At 40.3% G+C, this 20,645-nt stretch overlaps 1 protein-coding gene across 1 annotated transcript in view; it reads left to right on the top strand.

Annotated features, from left to right (window-relative positions):
* The window catches only part of LOC115261572 (uncharacterized), a 33,175-nt gene extending 12,895 nt beyond the window's left edge, over positions 1 to 20,280 (top strand). The window contains exons 2-3 of the mRNA XM_029863467.2: positions 11,644 to 11,851; positions 20,023 to 20,280. Coding sequence (XP_029719327.2) covers positions 11,644 to 11,851; positions 20,023 to 20,039 — 225 coding nt within the window. The 3' untranslated portion in view covers positions 20,040 to 20,280. The remainder of the gene's footprint in view (positions 1 to 11,643; positions 11,852 to 20,022) is intronic.
* Positions 20,281 to 20,645: the final 365 nt, after the last annotated feature.

Raw genomic sequence — 20,645 nt, 5'->3', positions numbered from 1 at the left:
GTTAGCATTTTAGGCCAGAAATATTTCTTCTTAACGAAAGCTAAGGTTTTTTCGCAACCAAGGTGCATTTTATCGTCGTGCTCTTCCACGAGGATTTTCTCTCGCAACGACTCTGGCACACAGGTCTTCCAGGAGAATCGATAGTCAAGCAGATCGTCCTGTGAGGAAACCAACTTTTTAAGGAGTCCGTTCTCATACCGGAAATCTTTGAACTTTTCAGGGTCAGCCTTGACTTTCTTCACCATGTCAGCATACCAACCATGGTCACTGCTGGACACGGCTAGTTCCTCAACGGAACGAGACAAAGCATCGGCCACGATGTTGTCTGCACCTCGGCGGTGTAGGACAGTCATGTCATACTTTTGAAGCTCTATGCTCCAACGGCATAGGCGAGATGAAGTACGCCAACTACTTCGCATGATGTAGGTCAACGCAGAAGCATCTGTGTAGACTGTGAATTTACTGCCCTCTACGTAGCAACGGAATTTCTCAATAGAATTGAGTACGGCTAGGCCTTCCTTTTCTGTTGCGAAGTACCGTTGTTGGGTAGTGGTCAGTTTTTGGGAATAGTATGCGATGGGTTTTTCAATACCGTCATGCGTTTGTGTTAGCACACCAGCAATAGCGGCGTCGCTTGCATCGCAGTGAATGGTGAATGGAAGACTAAAATCGGGGTTCGTTAGGATTGGGGCGCTAATTAACATTTCTTTGATTTTGTTGAATGAAGCTTCTGCTTTATCATTCCAACACACAGACTTCGGCTTATTCTTGAGAAGATCTGTGAGATGTTGTGTGTAATTACTATAGTTGGCCAAGAACCTCCTATAATAATTACACATCCCCAAGAATCTTCGCAAGGCCCTCAAGGAAGTAGGTCGCTCATAGTTGACTATGGCAGCTACTCTATCTGGGTTTGGTCGCAGCCCGTTTCTTCCTAGAATGTACCCTAGGTAAGTAACCTCTGGTACACAGAAATGAGACTTATCCATATTGATGGTCAGATTGGCCGCCTTTAATCTCGATGCAACCTCCTGAAGTATGGTCAGGTGTTCCTCAAACGTTTCGCTGACGACTATAATGTCGTCTAGATAGACGAAAACGTTTGGTTCCAGTTCACCACTGCCCAACACTCGGTCCATCAGTCGTGAGAGTGTGGCTGGACTGTTCACCAGACCGAAGGGCATCCGGGTGAACTGGAACAATCCCCGTCCCAACACAGAAAAAGCAGTGTATTTGCGCGATCTAGGATGAAGGGGAACTTGTAAGAAGGCCTTAGACAGGTCCAACGTGGTGATGTAGTTAGCTTTTCCTAGTCGGCTTAAAATTCGGTCGGAGTGTGGGAGGGGATAGGAATCCCTGACCGTACGCTCATTCAGTTTACGCGCATCTAGACAAAGGCGGACCGATCCATCCGTTTTATCCACAGGGACTAAACGCAGGGCCCAGTCGCTGTAGGATTTTTCTATGATTCCACACTTTAGCATCTTATCCAGTTCTATGTTAACTTGCTCTTGCTTTTTTGGTGATGTGGGAAATGGGTTGATTCGGGCTGGAGCAAGCTTTTTAGCTTCCTCCGTAAGCTCTATACGATGGGCAATCCAGTTGGTCGTATCCAGAACGCCATCTGTGGCAATTTTGAATTGCATTTTAACTTTATCCAGGCTTGCGGTTTGTTCTTCGGATAAATCTGTCTCCGAGCCTTCCAAGGAGGACTGATTTTCCGGTATTAGGTTTTTCTCCCGCGGCCACCTCTTCAACCTGGATTTGGCCAATCGTGGGACGGATTTCAAATGCTCTCCAGAAGTTCATTCCCAAGAGAATTCTTCTTTTGAGTGATGGAACTACTAAAGTATCGACCATTTTAGTAGCCCCATTGAACGTGATAGGTAAGTATACTAAGCCAGTGACTTCCAATTCCTCACCGTTGGCGGTCCGCAGACTCACCTCGGACGGAAAAAGTTTTAATCCACATTTTCTTATCAAATTCAGAGCACCGATCCCAAGGATGCTCAGATGGGCTCCGCTATCCAAAAGACCAACCATAGGCGTTTCGAAAACGGAGACTTTCACAAACGGTCTGTCGTCATTGGCTAAGTTGATTATCGTTTCGTACGTTTGAAAATTGTGTGAATGGACATATTCGGTAGGAGAAACTTTGTCTAATCCAAAGTTTAGCAAAGCCTCTCTGACTTCGGCAACAGAGTTGAGGGACTTTATTGTCGGTCGAACTGTCTGCCCTCGGGAACAGTTTTCGACGCGTTTTTTGCACACCATGGACACGAGGCTGTGTCCACGTTAAGGAATCCACATTTTTGACAATATTTGTGCTTCGGTCTGTCGCAGTCGCGAGCATGGTGACCTTGAAGACGACAATTGAAGCAATATCCATCCTTGAGTGGTTTATATTTATACCCCGGACAGACATGTGATACGAGTGTGATACACGTACAACGGTACTCACTGTCAAAAAAATTCTAACAAGACTGACTTGAACGGAGAGAATTATCAGTATGGCACTCATTTCAAGCGCAAATTTACAGTGATTCCTGAATCACATGTGTGTCATAAGTATTATCGACAAGCATCTGTAGAACATCTTGTTGTTCGTTCGGCCGGACAGGACTTTTGGACTTTCGCGGCCGTGAATCGTTTTCATCTTCAGAACCGCGACGATCTCTCGACGAATTGTGGAACGTACGCGATCTCTGTTTTTCTTCTGACTTGGCCTTCGGTTTCGGCTTCGTCCCTGTATTAATCTCGTTAACTTGCGATGGTTTACCACGTGTATTCGCGTCATTGGAGGATGTTTGGTATTTGTACCAATACGTCGCATCCAACCTTCTACCAAACTTCTTAAGATCGGCCAGATTGTCAATTTCCGACGAAACAACGTGGCCTTTGTAATCCGCTCTCATGTTGCGAAACACGATTTCGAATTTTCGACGCTCGGTCATCGGTTTGGTCAACGAGTTGAAAATCTTTTGCAACTCGATGAAATAATCTTGAAAGGTTTCGCGTGGACCTTGTTTTCTCGCGATCGCGCGTATTTCCGACGTATGGTCGTGATCGGGGCTTAAGAACTCGCGCTTAAGCTCCTCCTTGAGTTCTTCCCAAGACGTAAAATCTTCGTTTTCAAAACCGGTCATAAACCAAGTTTTGGCGGCTCCACTGAAAAGGTGGATGGCCGATCGGAACAAGTCTTTCGGTGACATGTCCTCGGATTTCGCGTAGAATTCAACTTCTTTCAGAAACTTCATCAAGTTTTGACCGTTATCCGCGCCGTCGTACTTGAGTCTCCAGTCCGACACTGGTCGATTTCGCGGTTTGCTTTCGCGTTTCTTTTCGCGGACCGGTTTCGGAGGCTCATCCGATGGCCATCCGGATTCTGTACCGGACGAATCTTTGGATTCAGAACTCGTACTTCTGACCCTCTGTCTAACGCGACGGGACGATTTTCGCGGTTTCGCGTTCGAATTATCTACCTGTCCAGGACCGAATGGAACATTCAATTGATTAGAAAAATTACCTATAGAACCAGCTCCCAACATCTGTTGAGTGGCCCACATTTGCATCTGGGGGTTCCCAAACATCCACGGTGGCATCATCCATGGAAGGAAATTTGTTGCTAAATTTTGACTCGCGACGGGATTGTCGACTGATTTTAAATTTCTTTTGCTAGAACGGTTCGAAGAAACGACTGATTCTATCTCTTCATTTTGCTTGTCACCAGCGTTCTGGTTGACTGAAAGCATTCTCGAAAACGATTGGTTAAGTTGTTCGATTACGTCTCGTTGTCCCGAAAACAACGAAAAGTGTGTATTAAAGGCCCCACGAATACTCGCTATCAACGAGTCTATATCCGCGAGATCATCTTCTCTGTCCGTGTTATCTGGCAACCGCTTCGCACGTGCGAAGTAATGTACGAGTCGCGTTTTGAGGCTTTCTCGAATTCCCTCAAACTTCGATTTATTGACTAAAAAATCTTTAATCTGTTTTAATCTCGTATCGATAATTTTGATTTCATCATCTACCGTGGTGTTCAACCGTTCGAACTCTAGATCGCGATTCGCTCCCTTCTCCTCTTTCAACCGATCTTTCAAACGTCTCATCAGTGCCGCGCGCGTCTCGGTTTCGGTGAATGGAAGCCCTCGAATTTTTAATTCATATTCAATCTCCTCACGATCGAGGTGATGAATCGACAAACCGGTGTATAACAAATCAAATTCAACATCCATCTTGGATGTGAATGAAATTCAACAGTTCTCAAACACTCTTTCTCCTTCGTTTGGAGGACGAAGATAAATTTCAAAACGGCAAGTCGTTCTTACCGCCCCTACCGGGAACGAAAACGATTCAAATTCAAATTTTTGTTGGGCGCCAATTGTTACTTGCCAGCTCAGGGTTAAAGGGATCACAGGGTCGTTTATCGGCTTGTACACGCAACACACACACAGCTGAAAGGTACTCACCATAAGCAGAAACTGCTCGAATTAAACCACTGCCCACTGACTTCACCTTTCGTCGATTAAACGGAAGTTAACCAAAATGTTCAACACCGAGAAATTTCAAATTCAAAATAAGTTTTGGAAATCCGAAAGTGGAAGCAATTTGGTTCCTTTCTGAACCCGACAAAGCGGAGATACGAAAAGGAGTGGAAATATCAATCACCAGGGCTATGCTCTTTGAACAAATAGCTACTGAGGCCAAATTTTCATAATAGTGTTACAATTTATTCATGACGTCATGCGGGGTACTTGCGTGTTTCGGCGTTCGGATCGCGATCCTGACAGGGCTGGTGGCGGTTACGGTGACATGCGGGGCTTGGAGGATATGGCTTCGGGCTGGCCGGCCGGTTGCCGACGTTCACAACACTCGGCGGTAACGGACCGATGGATGGTTGCTTTGGCCGCTGGATGGTGATCAACGGCGATTACTTTCTCGCTGCGGGGCCGGCTTTCCGGCGTAGGGGCCGCAGATGGTGTTCGGGTACCGGATTCACCACTAGGAACCGGTCACGTGCAGAGTTGGCGACACAGGTGGTAGCAGAGAACTACAATGGAAGTTTGGTGGCTTGGAAGATGGCGACGGTGGCATTCGACGGCCACCAGGGCTGATATCGATTTTTCCCCAACAGCAAAAGGGCGAATGGTGCTGTTCTCGACCTGGATGCGCTTAGGTCCTGTCCACTTCCGAGTCCACTGTCTCCACTTTCGTTCCTTCCGGTTCGTCGTCTGCCAAGAAACTGCACAAAAGACAGAGAAAGGCCCGCTTTGTGGACCTGCCCTTTCAATTAATACCCCGTGACGTCATAACTCTTAGGCCTCTAACAAATTTTCACATTAACACTTATTTAACAGTATAATTAACGAAACTTTTAACAATTACCTTTTTCTTCTTCTAAAACCTTCACGTTGGCAGTTTTCACTTCTAATACGGTTCTTTTTGGCAAAATCTACAATTTGTTCACATTATTAGCTTTAGAACAATTAATCGCTTTCAACTACTAACCTTAGCATACACTTTTAACACTACTAACTGCTTTTGATTCTTACTAACAAAACTAATTGTTCTACTAACAATTGCCACCTAAAACAAAGAAACAATAACCTTAATAATTAACACTTCCACTTCATTATTCTTCTTCTTACAAACTTTTGTATTAAAACAATTAACTCGATTATCGCGCACTTCTTAAACTTTCGAGATTTCCAGGGAAAAGAGATTTTTTCCTGGTCGCGAAGACCTTTTTATCAAAATTGAAAATTCTCGAGGGAGCCGAAGTTCTGCCGAGAATCGTTCGTGAATAAAATTTACGAACGATTTTTGACATTTATGCTCCTAACATGGTGGTTTGCCATAATCGCCTTGGGGTTCCATCTACGAGCAAATAGTACAAATCCGGGCGGGATTTATGCGTTACCCCGTCACGGAGAGTAGTTTACAATGCTCAAAAAGTACACATACAAACTGAAGGTGTGTTGTGAGTGGAGCAGCGATCACTACACACATCAAGCCACTGTGTGCAGCCACTGACCCATTTAGTGTTAGTAGGAGGTCTATTTGTTTAAAGGGCGTGTTATTCTTCTGGGAAGAGGGAATATCAAATTGCGGTGGAGCCGACAAATAATAATTGTAACCGCTGGTTACAAATCCATTACCAAAGCTACCGAAATAGTTCTGCTGTTCTATTTTCGTCAAAAAAGTAAGGAACAGGGAACTCAGGATTGAGTGTGCTTCATTAAAATTAGGACAAAATTGACTGTCAACAACAGTAGTTACAATTATAATCGGAGTTTTCGACTAGCGAAGTTGGATTTTTCTCTAAATTCGTGCGTCGGACCTAACTTCGGAAGTGGTGCGCTGTACAATAAACATGGTCCGCTATACAGCGCACCACTTCCAAAGTGAGGTCCGACGCACGGATTTGGAGAAAAATCCAACTTCGCTAGTCGAAAATTCCGGGTGTTTCAACTGCACGGGGAATAATCGTTTTATGGCTGCCGCTCTCCATCCTCGATCATGTGCCATGTGCTTGTGGTGTCCAAATTGAAGTGTCTAAGATTTGCGAGATTTTCATGATTTTGTGTTTCATTGCATTGTTATGTCAAATCAGCTGGTCACCCTCACATCTTATTTCTAATGCTAAAACAAACTTCTGGTCAAACTTTCAGCTAAATTGGTGAAGATTTCGAGATGCCTCAAGTGAAAACTGTGTTTTTCGGTCATTTTTTACCTTAAAAAAATACAATCAATAATGCTAGGAGCTCGAAAAGATCATCCACTATGGAATGTTGAGGCACACCGAGGGTGTAAATGGTCTCTCGAGTAACCAGTTCGGCTTCCAGAATAGGATATTGACCGTAGACGCTATCCTGTCGGTTACTAAATCCGCCGAGATAGCACTCCAGCTTAAGAAGATGGGGATTCGCTACTGTGGTGTGGAGTAGTGACTCTGGATGTAAGGAACGAGTTCGATAGCATCAGTTGAGTGGCTATTGCCGATACGCTCCTACGTTTGGGGATAAGATTCTCGGTAGTTACTTCCATAATCAAGTACTAGTTTACGACAGGTCGCAAGTGCTTTCACATAACCTCAGGAGTCCCCACCCTGCGTCCGGTGTTATGGAATGTCATGTACAACGAGGTGCTGAGGTTAGAGTTCCCGGTGGGAGTTGAAACCGTCGGCTTTGCTGACGACATTGCGCTAGAGGTCTACGGTGAATCGATCGCAGAAGTGGAAATGACTTCTGTCCACTCGATCGCGGTTGTAGAGACGTGGAGGAGATTTCCAAGAAACTGGAATTGGCTCACCACAAAACTGTTGAGGTGGTGGTTATGAACAACCGAAAGTCGGAGCAGCAAGCGGTGATATGTGTAGGCGATTGTACTTCGAAACGCTCCGTCAAACACTTGGGGTGATGATCGACAATAAGCCACATTGATTATAATGATATATATTGCCCTTTACTGGCATTTATCAGACGTCTGAAACATACTGCAAAATTTTTAATTAGGTAGAAGGCACAGAACCCAATTAGGATCTTAAGGGGTATCCGGATTATTTCAGATTCGGATTCTCCGCCCGAAAATTAGCCGAAATCCAAAATTTCATAATTTTTGGAGTCCGAGAACTAATTTTAAAATGCATTTAAAGTTTGTATGGGGATTTTTTTTGTTCGAGTCGAACTGTCATTTTATCAATTGAACTGTCATTCTATCCACGAAAAATAAAACTGTTTTGTTAATTTAAACATCAAAACAAAGATATTTGAATCCAATAAAATCTCGTTATACTAAAAAAATGAGCTCTTTCGATTAGGCTACAGAAAATAGCAATATTTTATTCACTAAACAACCCAATTGACAAATTGACATTGACGTAGCTAGCTTTTTCTTTTTTTTCTCGCTCACTCTAAACAAACACTAGAAAGAGAAGGATGAAAAAGGGGGCACATGCCCCCTCTCGCATTCCGCTTTTTCTCCCGTTTGTTTAGGAGAGTAAGTAAGAAATAAGAAAAAGCTAGCTACGCCAATGCAAATTGAGAGATGAAATTTGTAAAAAAAAATGCGTTCTTGTTGGATACGAACCCACGACTCCGTATTCGCTAGACCGGTGCTTTAACCAACTAAGCCACAGAACATGTAACGATTCTGTGGAGTAGAAAGCCAAACTGAATCGGAAGCCACACCATGAACACTCGTTTTTTTCACAAATCCATCTCTGTTTCGGCTTAGATGCTAACCCACAACGCACTCGCGTTTGTGCCCACTAACTACAAGTGAAAGCTAATCGTTTTTTATTATCGTCGCACCACCAAATCGAAGTCGTCGCTAGAAGCACATGCGAAGTTGCAGCTGCGAAGTAAATTTTAATCTATTTTTTCTGTTGCGCATCATTAGGCTATTTAATAGCAACAATATGCACTAATCCAAATTTAGTTGCGACATTTCTAAGTAGGTTAAAAATCAATTTTCGCACGTTCGGTCACTTCGTATTTCGACCAAAAGCATAATATGAAGCCGAAACATACTGTCGCACTCCACATACACTTTGCCAAATAAATAAGGCTTAACTTATGAAACGGCCTTTAAATAATTCATAATGATTAGGATGAATTTCATTAGGACGCTCTATGATGCAGAATCGTTTCAGAGCTTGGCTTTTATATATGTTTCGCAAAATGATATTCTCAAGTTTCGGTAGCCGTGTGGATCAAAAGCGTGTTCAGTTATCCCGGCGTCCATGGATTGATTCAAGTCTGCATCATTTTAATATTGTTTTGCTCTCTTCATAAGTCTATCCAGGGCCGGATTTACAAATGTGGGGGCCCGGGGCCACAGTGTTGTGGGGGCCCTCTTTTTAGAGGATTTTTTTTTCATTATAGTAAAAGCAGAAAATATGAAAAATTCTTCCAAAAATTAGGGATATTATTGGGGATATTAATCTAGCTTAATTAGCGTAGCGTAACTAGAAAAAAGGCTATCTAAGCATAACAGAGATCCAGATATGAAAATCTAATCTGAAGACGATTGCAAAAGAAATTTTTCATTTGAATGACAAGGTCTAGCAACATGCAATGTTCAGAACAAATATGCGTCATTACTTGCTCTTCAAATGCTACGGAGCTCACATCTTCGAAAAAAATCGAAGAAAAAACGACTCACTCAAAGAAATTTTATCAAGTAAATAACGCTTTATCCGAGAGTGTTCAAAGTATTAGATTCCATTGATCAAGTCAAAATTTAAGAGAAAGTCCTTTAGGAAATTCAAAAATAAATTTTAAAGGAGACATTTCTGATAAATTTCAAATAAAATTCATAGCGCTATCTTTGGGGCCGTTTTTTTAATTCTTTTTTATCTGTATTAACGAGATTTTTAGCCCTAGGCTAGTTCATCTCGGGACCCACACTTTACTTCCCTTCCGAAGGAAGAACTCCCATTTTGCGAGTTTGTCGGGAGTGGGATTCGATCCCAGGTCCTCGGCGTGATAGTCAAGTGTTCTAACCATCACACCAGGTCTGCTCCTTAGGGCTGTTATTGCAAGCTCCAAATAGAATTTCTTGCGGAATCATTGATGAAATCTATAGAGTTGCAAACCGATTACAAGTTTTTTTTTTGTGGAACTTAAGCATTATCGTTTCTAACGCGACTTCGAAGATTTTCTTATGAACGCGCAAAATAATTGTTCAGAACTATTTGTGAAACTTCAGGAGCAGTCTTGGAAAACGTCAGCGTCAACACGGGTCGTCACGCGATTTTTACAGAAGTGCCTCTCTCAATGTCATCGAATCGGGAGACGATGACCAAGAGAGACTAACAATATTCGCTCATTTCTCGGTCATGTAATCAAAGTTTTAGGAAATGTTTAAAAATAATACCAATAATTTTCGATTAGCAAACACGAATTTTCAGCAGAAACTGTTCGACTCTCTATTTCATGGAGTTTAAGATTTCATCCAGAATTCAGGTGAAGATGATCATTCCGAACCATAAGAATCTTAACAACTTTCAGAGAAAGTTTGAAATTTTATAAAAAAGGCAGATAAATATCTGCTTCTTTCTAATTTGAAGCACAATATTTCACACACATCTTGAGAGTAGAAGTACTTGTGATAAAAATTAAATCACGATGTTTTCAGCACTACTTTTTTTCGGTTCCCATTTGAAGTTAGATTTTGTGGGGGCCCCTAAAATGTGGGAGCCCGGGGCCATGGCCCCCCTTAAATGCGGCCCTGAGTCTATCTTATGAAATCATAACAAGCACGATCAATTTTCATAAGGTATGCTTATGGCATCTATGATTTTTAGTTCTATTCTATTCTATTCTATTCTAGTGCTTGCACAGCCAGTATTGAAAAGCATCCTGGAAATACCAAAATTTCTTTTGATATTTTCTTGTCAGCATTAATATTTGCAGCATATCAGAAATGTGACACAAATATTAAAACGGCCAGGTTATGGCATCTATGATTTTTAGTTATAGCAAAAGTTCATAAGGTATTTTGGTGGTTTTCGATAGTTTTTTTTTTTCGCTGAGTGTACCTAGCCACCAATCATAGACTAATAAATGCTTATGCTAAGCTGAAGTTTAACCCTTTCTTTTCTACTACTTTGAACGACTATATCTAACCACAGACAAACAGACGTAACTCTTAAAGGAAGTTCTTCAAAAACTTTTGCCCGGTGTCTCTTTTATGAGCACACTGCCACCTGTTGGTATAACCGCGCGTGACACTGTCGGCCATGATGGATTTCGATTTGACGCACACTATTACACAAATCGCCTATAATTTTCGTTTGCATCATTCAGCACTGGCAAACGTCAAAGCGATCGAACACTAGCGCCTCTGGTGGAAGGATCGCGGAAATAAATGAAATTTGATTTGATTGTTAAATGCATGTGCCAAGCCGCTTTGAAGAGTGTTACGTCTGTTTGTCTGTGATCTAACCATGAAGCGTTGCCGATAAAGGTGATTGAAGAAAAGCTGTACCGAATTTTGCGAAATAAACGAAAAAGTTGTTATGTGTAAATCAATTTTTTTTTAAATTCTGGAGCTCGATTTGAATAGGTCGTATGTGCTTTTGTCGTTTAAAAATTTGATCAGTTTATTTTAGTCATTGTAGCAACATGGCAGATATTTTGCAAACTTTTAATGATGGAACAGAAAGCCTGTTTTGCTTAATTTCAACGGTTTTCGCTATATTTAATAAGCGAATCCAACTGATCGAATTTTCAATCGACAAAAGCACATACGACCTATTCAAATCGAGCTCCAGAATTGTTTGTCAATAGCTTAAGCTTAAGTGAATTCACTAATGAAATAATTAGTAGGCAGTTGAATTTACCTAATGAGATTACAACCATATTCTAATAACTATTATATCATATTCATCAAATTCCGTTTGTCCCGAGTTCGTCAAAAATCGCAGGTGCTCTAGAGCTACCATTGGAAGTAGAGGGTTAAGAATCGGCCCTCAGCTTGTGATCGCTATCTGTGGTGATGAGCAAATGTACATATAGTAAAGTTTTGTCCATTCGACATGGAATAGCAATAGAAAACTTTGTTTAAAAGTATTACATATTTTAGGTTTATCGAGTGTCGAGTTTATTGTGTCAATACCATATATTTTCTCTTTTGCAGGGAAGTTTCGTCATTTGCACCAACAAGCATCTATTTCATCGTGACTGTGCGGAAAAGTTCATCATCAACACCAAAGAAAAATCTAGTCCAATAATTCCGAAGTTGGTATTGAAGTGCCCTCATTGCAGTTTAGAAAGCATCATCCAAGAATACGAGATTCGATTGCAGAGAAGTCCTATCGTTGAAATTGTTACTTCACGATACTTAGGTAAGTTTTTTTTGTGTGATTTTAAGAGAAAATTTAAGAGATAAATTTTTCGTCTTGCACGGCGACAAATTTCATTCGTTTGAAACAAAAATATTCATGTTTATTCGGTAAACTGATAAAATATTTAAAACAAAAATATTAATTTTTAAAACTAACTCAATTACATATTGATTCCTACAATACCCATTGAAAAGCCCCCCGTTCCGCCGTCGAGAACATAAACAAAACTCTCAAGTTCCAGCTGCAGCACCAAACAAGATTTCCTCTTGCAAAAAAGTCAAGTTTCACCAAAAGTTTCCACGAAATCCTATTGATTTCGGGAGCGTATGTTATCTACATGATGTTGGCATTGAAAGGGCTATGCGGGAAGTGGATTTTCCTAGAGAAAGAAATGACTTTGTAATAAATTGGTAAACAAATATTTCCGTAGGGCCGACCTGCCACAAAAAAAGGTTCACATTTTTTTGTAACATAACCTGTTAGAAGATGCATGTTTGCTTCAAAATGGATTGAATTTGCTTCAAATGTGACGTTTGATTTGCTCCAAACAGTTTTATTTTTGTTGCCAGAACAAATTGACAATTCATTTGAGTTTACCTGAAATATTTTTAATTTTACCATGCTTTTTTCTGCATGTGGAGTAAAATGCGTCAATAAAGCTTTGAATTGTCAATGCGAAGACGGCTTCGATTATCATTCCGGCTAGAAAATTTCCTCGATATCTTGTCATAGTGTATCGATGTTCTAGCCACATAATATACAGTGACCATATCCCTTTCGTGACGAACCAGCACAATTGTGCTGTTGATCAATAACAGGTTTGCATATGTTTTTCATCTGTTAAGCCTTTATTTTGTGTGATGTAAACTGTTTTAATAATTGAGTCATTGCTTATACCTGTATGTGTGCCAAAGTAGTCAAAATGGTGTTCAACGATTAGCTAAATTCGACAAATATTCGATTTGAACTTTTGTCCCAGTGGTGGAGCAAGAGTTCGAATAAGACGCACGCGTACAAAAAGGTGTTGTAACTCAAAATTAAAAAGATATTTGACGTTACTTTGTTAAGCAAAATTTTAGCTCATGGATGTTATAGAATCACTACACGGTATTCATTAATTTCTATCTGCTTCGATTTTTGAGAAAAATTGAATATAAAACTAGAGTCCAACCATCAAGCTATTGTCCCACCTTACTCTACCTTTTGAATTGACATATGTATGTCACTGCATGTGTATATATTTTTCTCCCTTGTCTAGTGTATTTTTTTAAACAGGAGCAAAAACTATACCAGCGCCGCGAGTGGTCAATCGACCTACTACTGAATATTTGAATCAACCGTTAAAAAGGTGCTCGATGGGAGGCTATGAGAGTGTGACGTCTGTTTCTATGTGGTTTTACACTTGCCGTTTCTTAACTATAACCACCGACGAACCGACGTGACAGTGGTGATTCAAAACTGTCCCCCCCCCCCCCCCCCCCAATTTAACGGTCGACCAGCGAAGCGAGCGAACGCTTCTGTCAAATCAGCGCGGACACGAACCTCTTCCTATATTAATACACGGGGGTTTGGAATCATGCTACCAAAACAACGCGAACCGTTATAGAGGAGGCGGTAGTGTTCGGCTATTTTTCATCATGGCGTCGGGGACAATAAATTTGAATTTTTTTGTTCTAGCTGTCACGTCGGTTCGTCGGTGCTATAACGGCCTACTTTGTCGCACTATAACAAACAATTGCATTATGGTGCATAATGCAACTCTTTTTGCATTATGAACCATATTACAATTGTGTGATCACCAACTTCAGTTTCCACGGCAAGAGCATGGAAAACTTTGACCATTGTAAGCGTGTTTAACAAGTTTTCATACAAAATCAAATTGAATTCATTTCACATCGCTTATGTGTCGTAAGTTTATTTAAGCTGGCACGCATGCCATTTCATTGGTATTTCGTCTCATTTTAACGAGTAATGGTTTAAAGTTGAAACAAATTAGTAGCAACTATGACCAGAAGAGAAAAAAAACAGATTAATCCACCTAGTGGTGATAGTGCATTTCTCATCGAATATGTAACTCATGATCTTTTCTTCAACGTTAGCCGGAATGTTCGATATCCTGGGAACACTTTATATAGAAAAGCAAAAATTTTAACAAAGCCGCCATCGATTTGTGAAACTTATTGATGGCACATATGACCACCTTAACTTTATTCACAACCACAGATCACTTTACGATCTTCCATAAAGTTTTCTTTAGCACACTTTAAGCTTAGCTATATTATATTATCCTTGGTAAGTCCTTGTGAGAAAAATGCAAAAAGGAGAATTTTCCATACAAAAATCGCAATGAGAAGAGCGAGAGCTCATCCAGCCGCACCCAAATTTTGCGCAGTAATTTTAGACGAGAGAGGAAATTGAAAAAAAATCGGTGTTGATGCGATCAAATTATAATTTTCCCATTAAACGTTGATCCATCCTACTATATATTAAGGCTCAAATGAGAATGGCAAATGCTCCAGAACTAAAAAAGCATTTTTCCCAATGATCCATGGATAAATGGATATGCATAAATCTAATAAAATGAACCGATTGTTGATTTAGTCGAAACCAACGTGTCGGTTTTGTTCGCTTTTTCGTCATTCTGGATAAAACGCTTTTTCAGTTTTGGATAATATGCGATTCTCATTTGAGCCTCAACACCGCAGGAATCTGAAAAGGTGTGATTTGGTGAGCTCGCCTTGGTCACAATTTTGTTCTCTTGCATATATGAAGACTTCGAACATGTCTTCACTTTTAATCTAACCCAAAGTTTACCAGGCTATCAAAAAGCCACGATTTGATCAATCGCTAGAATTTTTTTTTCACTTTTGTCATTCCGCTATTTAATGTGGCGCATGTATTTGACATCCCGCATGCACCCGGAATCAATTTTGGATCACTACCGGTAGTTTCTGATGTGATCTGAGGCTATTTTCTTGATAGTTATTGAAAAAGCAAAGATTTTATGTGTCGCATGCATAGGTTTGGTTCATTTTTATATTTGACCACATACGACGGAACACTTAAAATCGGTTCCCCGACACGACACGAATTGTTGTCCCGAATATGGTCTGAGGCTATTTTCTAGCTAGCCGTTCATCAGATTACCAAATAAATCATTTGATATGTTACATGTATTGGTTCTCTTTTACATTTGACCTTTTCCGGCGGGATACCCGGAATCGGTTCCATAACACACTGATATGGTCTGAGTCTATTTTCTTGCCAACTGTTTATCATGCACACTCAGATTCGATTACCGAAGTCGGTAAAATTTTACTGGGTTTTTGAACAGCAGAGTCAAGTCAGTAATATTTTCTAAGTACCGAAAACTCAGTAAAGCAAAAAAATCGAGCTGTCAAAATAAAAGCTGACTTAGTCAGTAATAGTTGATGCAGATGTTACTGTCTTTTTCGGTATTTTTTTGGTTTACTTCCGCATTACTGACTTTTTCAGTTCTGAAAAAGATTTTGGTCCCTCCCCAGTTTCATGTTTCCTAAATCTTTCAATTTCAATATGTTTCCAGCACCCGATTCATTTGCTGCTACCAGCCTTTCTTGAAAAGATTACAAACGCCGTAAAGTACAACAGTTTATTACAATTCCGGCAGACTGAATTTGGTGTATATTGAAAGGCAACGTAAATACACACTCAGATTCGATTACCGATGTCGGTAAAATTTTACTGGGTTTTTGAACAGCAGAGTTAAGTCAGTAATATTTTCTAAGTACCGAAAACTCAGTAAAGCAAAAAAATCGAGCTGTCAAAATAAAAGCTGACTTAGTCAGTAATAGTTGATGCAGATGTTACTGTCTTTTTCGGTATTTTTTTGGTTTACTTCCGCATTACTGACTTTTTCAGTTCTGAAAAAGATTTTGGTCCCTCCCCAGTTTCATGTTTCCTAAATCTTTCAATTTCAATATGTTTCCAGCACCCGATTCATTTGCTGCTACCAGCCTTTCTTGAAAAGATTACAAACGCCGTAAAGTACAACAGTTTATTACAATTCCGGCAGACTGAATTTGGTGTATATTGAAAGGCAACGTAAATACAAGACTGCTGGATGATCCTGCCGGTGCTCAATCCGTGCAGCAGCTGAAGTGGCTGAACCAAAAGTTGCATAATTAATTACTCCCGGTAGATGGTTCCAATTTTATGCCTTCTAATACTTACCAAAAAAAAAGCCAGCAGGAGCGTATGAATCGGAATTAGAAACATTAAATAGGAATCTTCTCTTATTTTGAAGACATTTCGATGCCGTCGTTGGAATCCAGGATCAGCGAGCTTCATCTTTGGAAATATTATTTTGACAGCTAGGTGCGTGCGCAGCAGAGTGTTTACATTTTATTTTGACGAAAACTCAGTGAAAGTAATCTTATGCCGAAAAGTCGGTACTTGCTTTTTACTGAACTCTTTTCAGTAAATCTGAATTTTTGCTGAATTATCGGTACGCAATGTTACGGTGTTCAGTAAAACGTCAAAAAATATTGCTGAAGATCAGTAATAGTGAATGAAAAAGCTGAAATCTCAGTACTTTTTGTATTTTGCGGATCAAAAACCGTAAAATAAATTACCGAACAGGGAAACCAAGATTAAGTGTGTGTTATCTGAAAAACCGTGATTTGAGGTATCGCATGCATGGGTTTGGTTCAATTTTATATTTGGCCATTTCCGGCGGGACACCTGGAACCGGTTCCTGAACACTACCGGTTCAGATATGGTTTTAGACTATTTTTTTTTTTTGATAACCATTCATTAGGATATCGAAAAATCCGCTCTTTGATATGTCGCATGCATGGGTTTGGTTCACTTTTATATTTGACCACATACGACGGAACACTTAAAATCGGTTCCCCGACACGACACGAAGTGTTGTCCGGAATATGGTCTGAGGCTATTTTCTAGCTAGCCGTTCATCAGATTACCAAATAAATCATTTGATATGTTACATGTATTGGTTCTCTTTTACATTTGACCTTTTCCGGCGGGATACCCGGAATCGGTTCCATAACACACTGATATGGTCTGAGTCTATTTTCTTGCCAACTGTTTATCATGTTATCTGAAAAACCGTGATTTGAGGTATCGCATGCATGGGTTTGGTTCACTTTTATATTTGGCCATTTCCGGCGGGACACCTGGAACCGGTTCCTGAACACTACCGGTTCAGATATGGTTTTAGACTATTTTTTTTTTTGACAATTATTCATTAGGATATCGAAAAATCCGCTCTTTGATATGTCGCATGCATGGGTTTGGTTCACTTTTATATTTGGCCACTTCCGGCGGAACATCCGGAACCGGTTCCGGAACATTACCGGTTCAGATATGGTCTGAGACTATTTTCTTGCTAATAGCTGATCAAGTTATCAAAAAAGCCGCGTTTTGATGTGTCGCATGCATTGGATTGGTTCATTTTTATATTAGGTCACTTCCGGCGGGACACTTAGAGCCGGTTCCGGAACACTATCGGTTCAGATATGGTTAGAGACTATTTTCATGATAACCGTTCATCGAGTTATCGAAAATGCCGCAATTTGATGTGCCGCATGTATGGGTTTGTTGCATTTTCATGTTTGACCCCTTCCAGGGGTATCGGTCCGGAACATCTATATGACCATAACTCCGGAACGGTTGGACCGACCCGAACCATTTTCAACAGGAAACAATGGGACCAGATTCCGCGTCGAATGAGCCATCGATCGTTAAAATCGGTTGATATTTACTATCTAAAAGTGAGGTGACTTTTTTGTACACATACACACACACATTCATACACACACATACACACACAGACATCATCTCAACTCGTCGAGCTGAGTCGATTGGTATATGAAACTTGCCCCTCCGGGGGCTCTATCAAATTTTCGTTTTTGGTGTGAACATATAGCCACAGACAAACAGACGTAACACTTGCGAAATTTCCATCGACCACGCTTTTAACGATCATTTTAAATTATCATAGTTGTGGCTTTCATTAAGGGCCCATATAGCCGAGGCGGTAAACGCACGGGTATTCAGCATGACCATGCTGAGGGTGACGGGTTCAATTCCCGGTCGGTCCAGGATCTTTTCGTAAAGGAAATTCCCTTGACTTCCTTGGGCATAGAGTATCTTCGTGCCTGCCACACGATATACACATGCAAAATGGTCATTGGCAGAGGAAGCTCTCAGTTAATAACTGTGGAAGTGCTCATAGAACACTAAGCTGAGAAGCAGGCTTTGTCCCAGTGAGGACGTTACGCCAAGAAGAGGAGGAGTTGTGGCTTTCACAACCAGAGGCGCGCGCATCGTTTTTCTATGCGTTTGACGTTTCACACTAGCGCCTTCTGTTGACAATATTGCACAACACAGTGATTCGTGCATTTTTTCCACCAGATGATGGTAGTGTGAACTGGGTGATGAATTTCTATGAAAATCGTTCAAGGTGTTACGTCTGTTTGCCTGTATAGCCTTTCGGTACACCTTGGTGTACGAGAAAGGCAAAAATATGAGATTCTGTATTGGTGAAGTACGAAGCCGTTTTATTTTGTACAAAATAAAACGTAAATTAAACAAAAATGTCCATTTACCTGCTAGAATGAGATTTGTTGTGCGAAAGAAGCATGGCTGCATCTTATCTTGTTGATTCACACCATTCTTACTTCTAAAACATGCTTGTGTTCCTATTGTGGTGAATTCTGTCCAAAATTTACGTTTTATGATGTTTATCTTTAATATAACAATCATTTTCAAGGAAATCAGCCCAAATTAAGCTTACTTGCAAATTTCATACCATATCCTCACTAAAATTTTATTGTTTTAGTGTATCCATTTGGTACAATACTTGGGATAAAAACTCAAAATTTAATCTATAGAGTCCATAAAAGCTACCGTAAAATAAAATAAAAAACTTATCGAACATATTGTCAGATTTCTTGAAACGTAAACACCGCGTCACAGACAAACAGACGTAACACTTGCGAAACTTCCATCGGCCATGCTTTTAACGAACATTTTAAATTTTCATAGTTGTGGCTTTCACAACCAGAGGCGCGCACATCATTTTTCTATGCGTTTGACGTTTCACGTTAATAAAAAAGGCCACTAGCGCCTACTGTTGACGATATGGCACAACACAGTGATTCGTGCAACTTTTCCACCAGGTGATGGTAGTGTGAACTGGGCGATGGATTTCCATGAAAATCGTTCAAGGTGTTACGTCTGTTTGTCTATGACCGCGTGGTCGTTGAAATGTTTCAAAAAGGGGCTTTGCACGAAAGTTCACGCGGTCTATCGTTTTCGAAAGGAACAGCCGCTCCGTAGGAAACGCCGCAATGTAATTTCCCATAAGGATGAAGTAAACAGGGAGTGAAAACCGCGGCCGTACCTTTCGGAAGCGATAGGCCGCGTGCACTTTTGTGCAAATCTCACAATATTTCTTGCGTGCCGGAGCAAACGGATTTCAGAAAACGGAAGTTTACTGCTAGGCTTATAAAAACAAACAGAAAATAACGCAATTCTAAACCGAATGCTTTATTTAAACAGTGTGGCTCTCCAATTACAGGCATTCATGTTGAAAATATGAATCACAGATGTGAAACAAAATTATATACATATTCTAAATTTGTATTTTGTGTGAGAACTTATTGGACACGGTGTATGGCACAGCTTGCATGATCCAAATTTCGCGGCTAGCATGATGGAACACGTTGTACAATATCGTCAACAGAAGGCGCTTGTGTGAAATGTCAAACGCAAAGAAAAGCGATGAGCACGCTTCTGGTTGCGAAACCTACAACTATGAAGATTCAAAATTATCGTGGTCGATGGACATTTCGAAAGTGTTACGTCTGTTTGTCTGTGATGATTCTTTTGGATGGATATGATCATATTCTAGTGAATATTTTTGTCATTGAAAAAACATACAATGTTGCAAAACTCGATTTTTACAGCACTCGTCGTATTTATTCGGCTCGGCAAGCCTCATTGGATAAATGTACAACTCGTGCCGTAAAAATCATGATTTCGCAACTCGTTGCATAAATAACTATTTTTAAAACCAATAAGCGATGAAAACGTATACTTTTTACCTCTTTTTACTACTCTATGTGCAACACAAAATGTAATATTTACTTTTTTTTCTATTTCAGATACCACCGTCATGTAGGAAGAATCTGTCGAGGAAGAATCCCCGCAAATGTCATTCTGATGTTTCTGTTCATTGAAGCAGATAGGTATAAATTCACATCACCCGGGCGAAAGCTAAGAATAAATCGAACAAAACTGCAACAGCAAAGGAAATCATCACGTGTTGAAAAGTAGTAGTATATTTCAGCATCGTAATTTATATCTATAGAAAATATATCAAAGATCTTAATAAAACTGAAAACGGTTCACATACTGAAAAATATAGTTGTCTTAGTAGTATCAACCTCCCTGCCCTTTGGTTCAGAACGTTGTATGGAAAACAGTCACTTTACACCGTGTCCAATAAGTTCTCATACAAAATCAAATTGAATTAATTTCACATCTGTAATTAGAATTTTCAAAGTTAATTTATTTATTGGAAGGCCATCTAACACTGACCAAATACAGCATATCCCTAATAAAAACGTATTATACACTGCTGATAGGGTGAATGATTGTGTCATTCCCTGTATGATCAAGATGATAGCCCGAAAGGGTTGTTAAGAACGTTGTATCATATTTTTCTATTAGGGATGTTCTGGAGTTACTTACTTTCAGTCCTGGCCACCCACGGTGGTGCAGAGGG

The sequence above is a fragment of the Aedes albopictus genome, chromosome 3, assembly GCF_035046485.1.
Source record: "Aedes albopictus strain Foshan chromosome 3, AalbF5, whole genome shotgun sequence".
NCBI classification, from domain to species: domain Eukaryota; kingdom Metazoa; phylum Arthropoda; class Insecta; order Diptera; family Culicidae; genus Aedes; species Aedes albopictus.
This window is presented reverse-complemented; position numbering and strand designations above follow the sequence as displayed.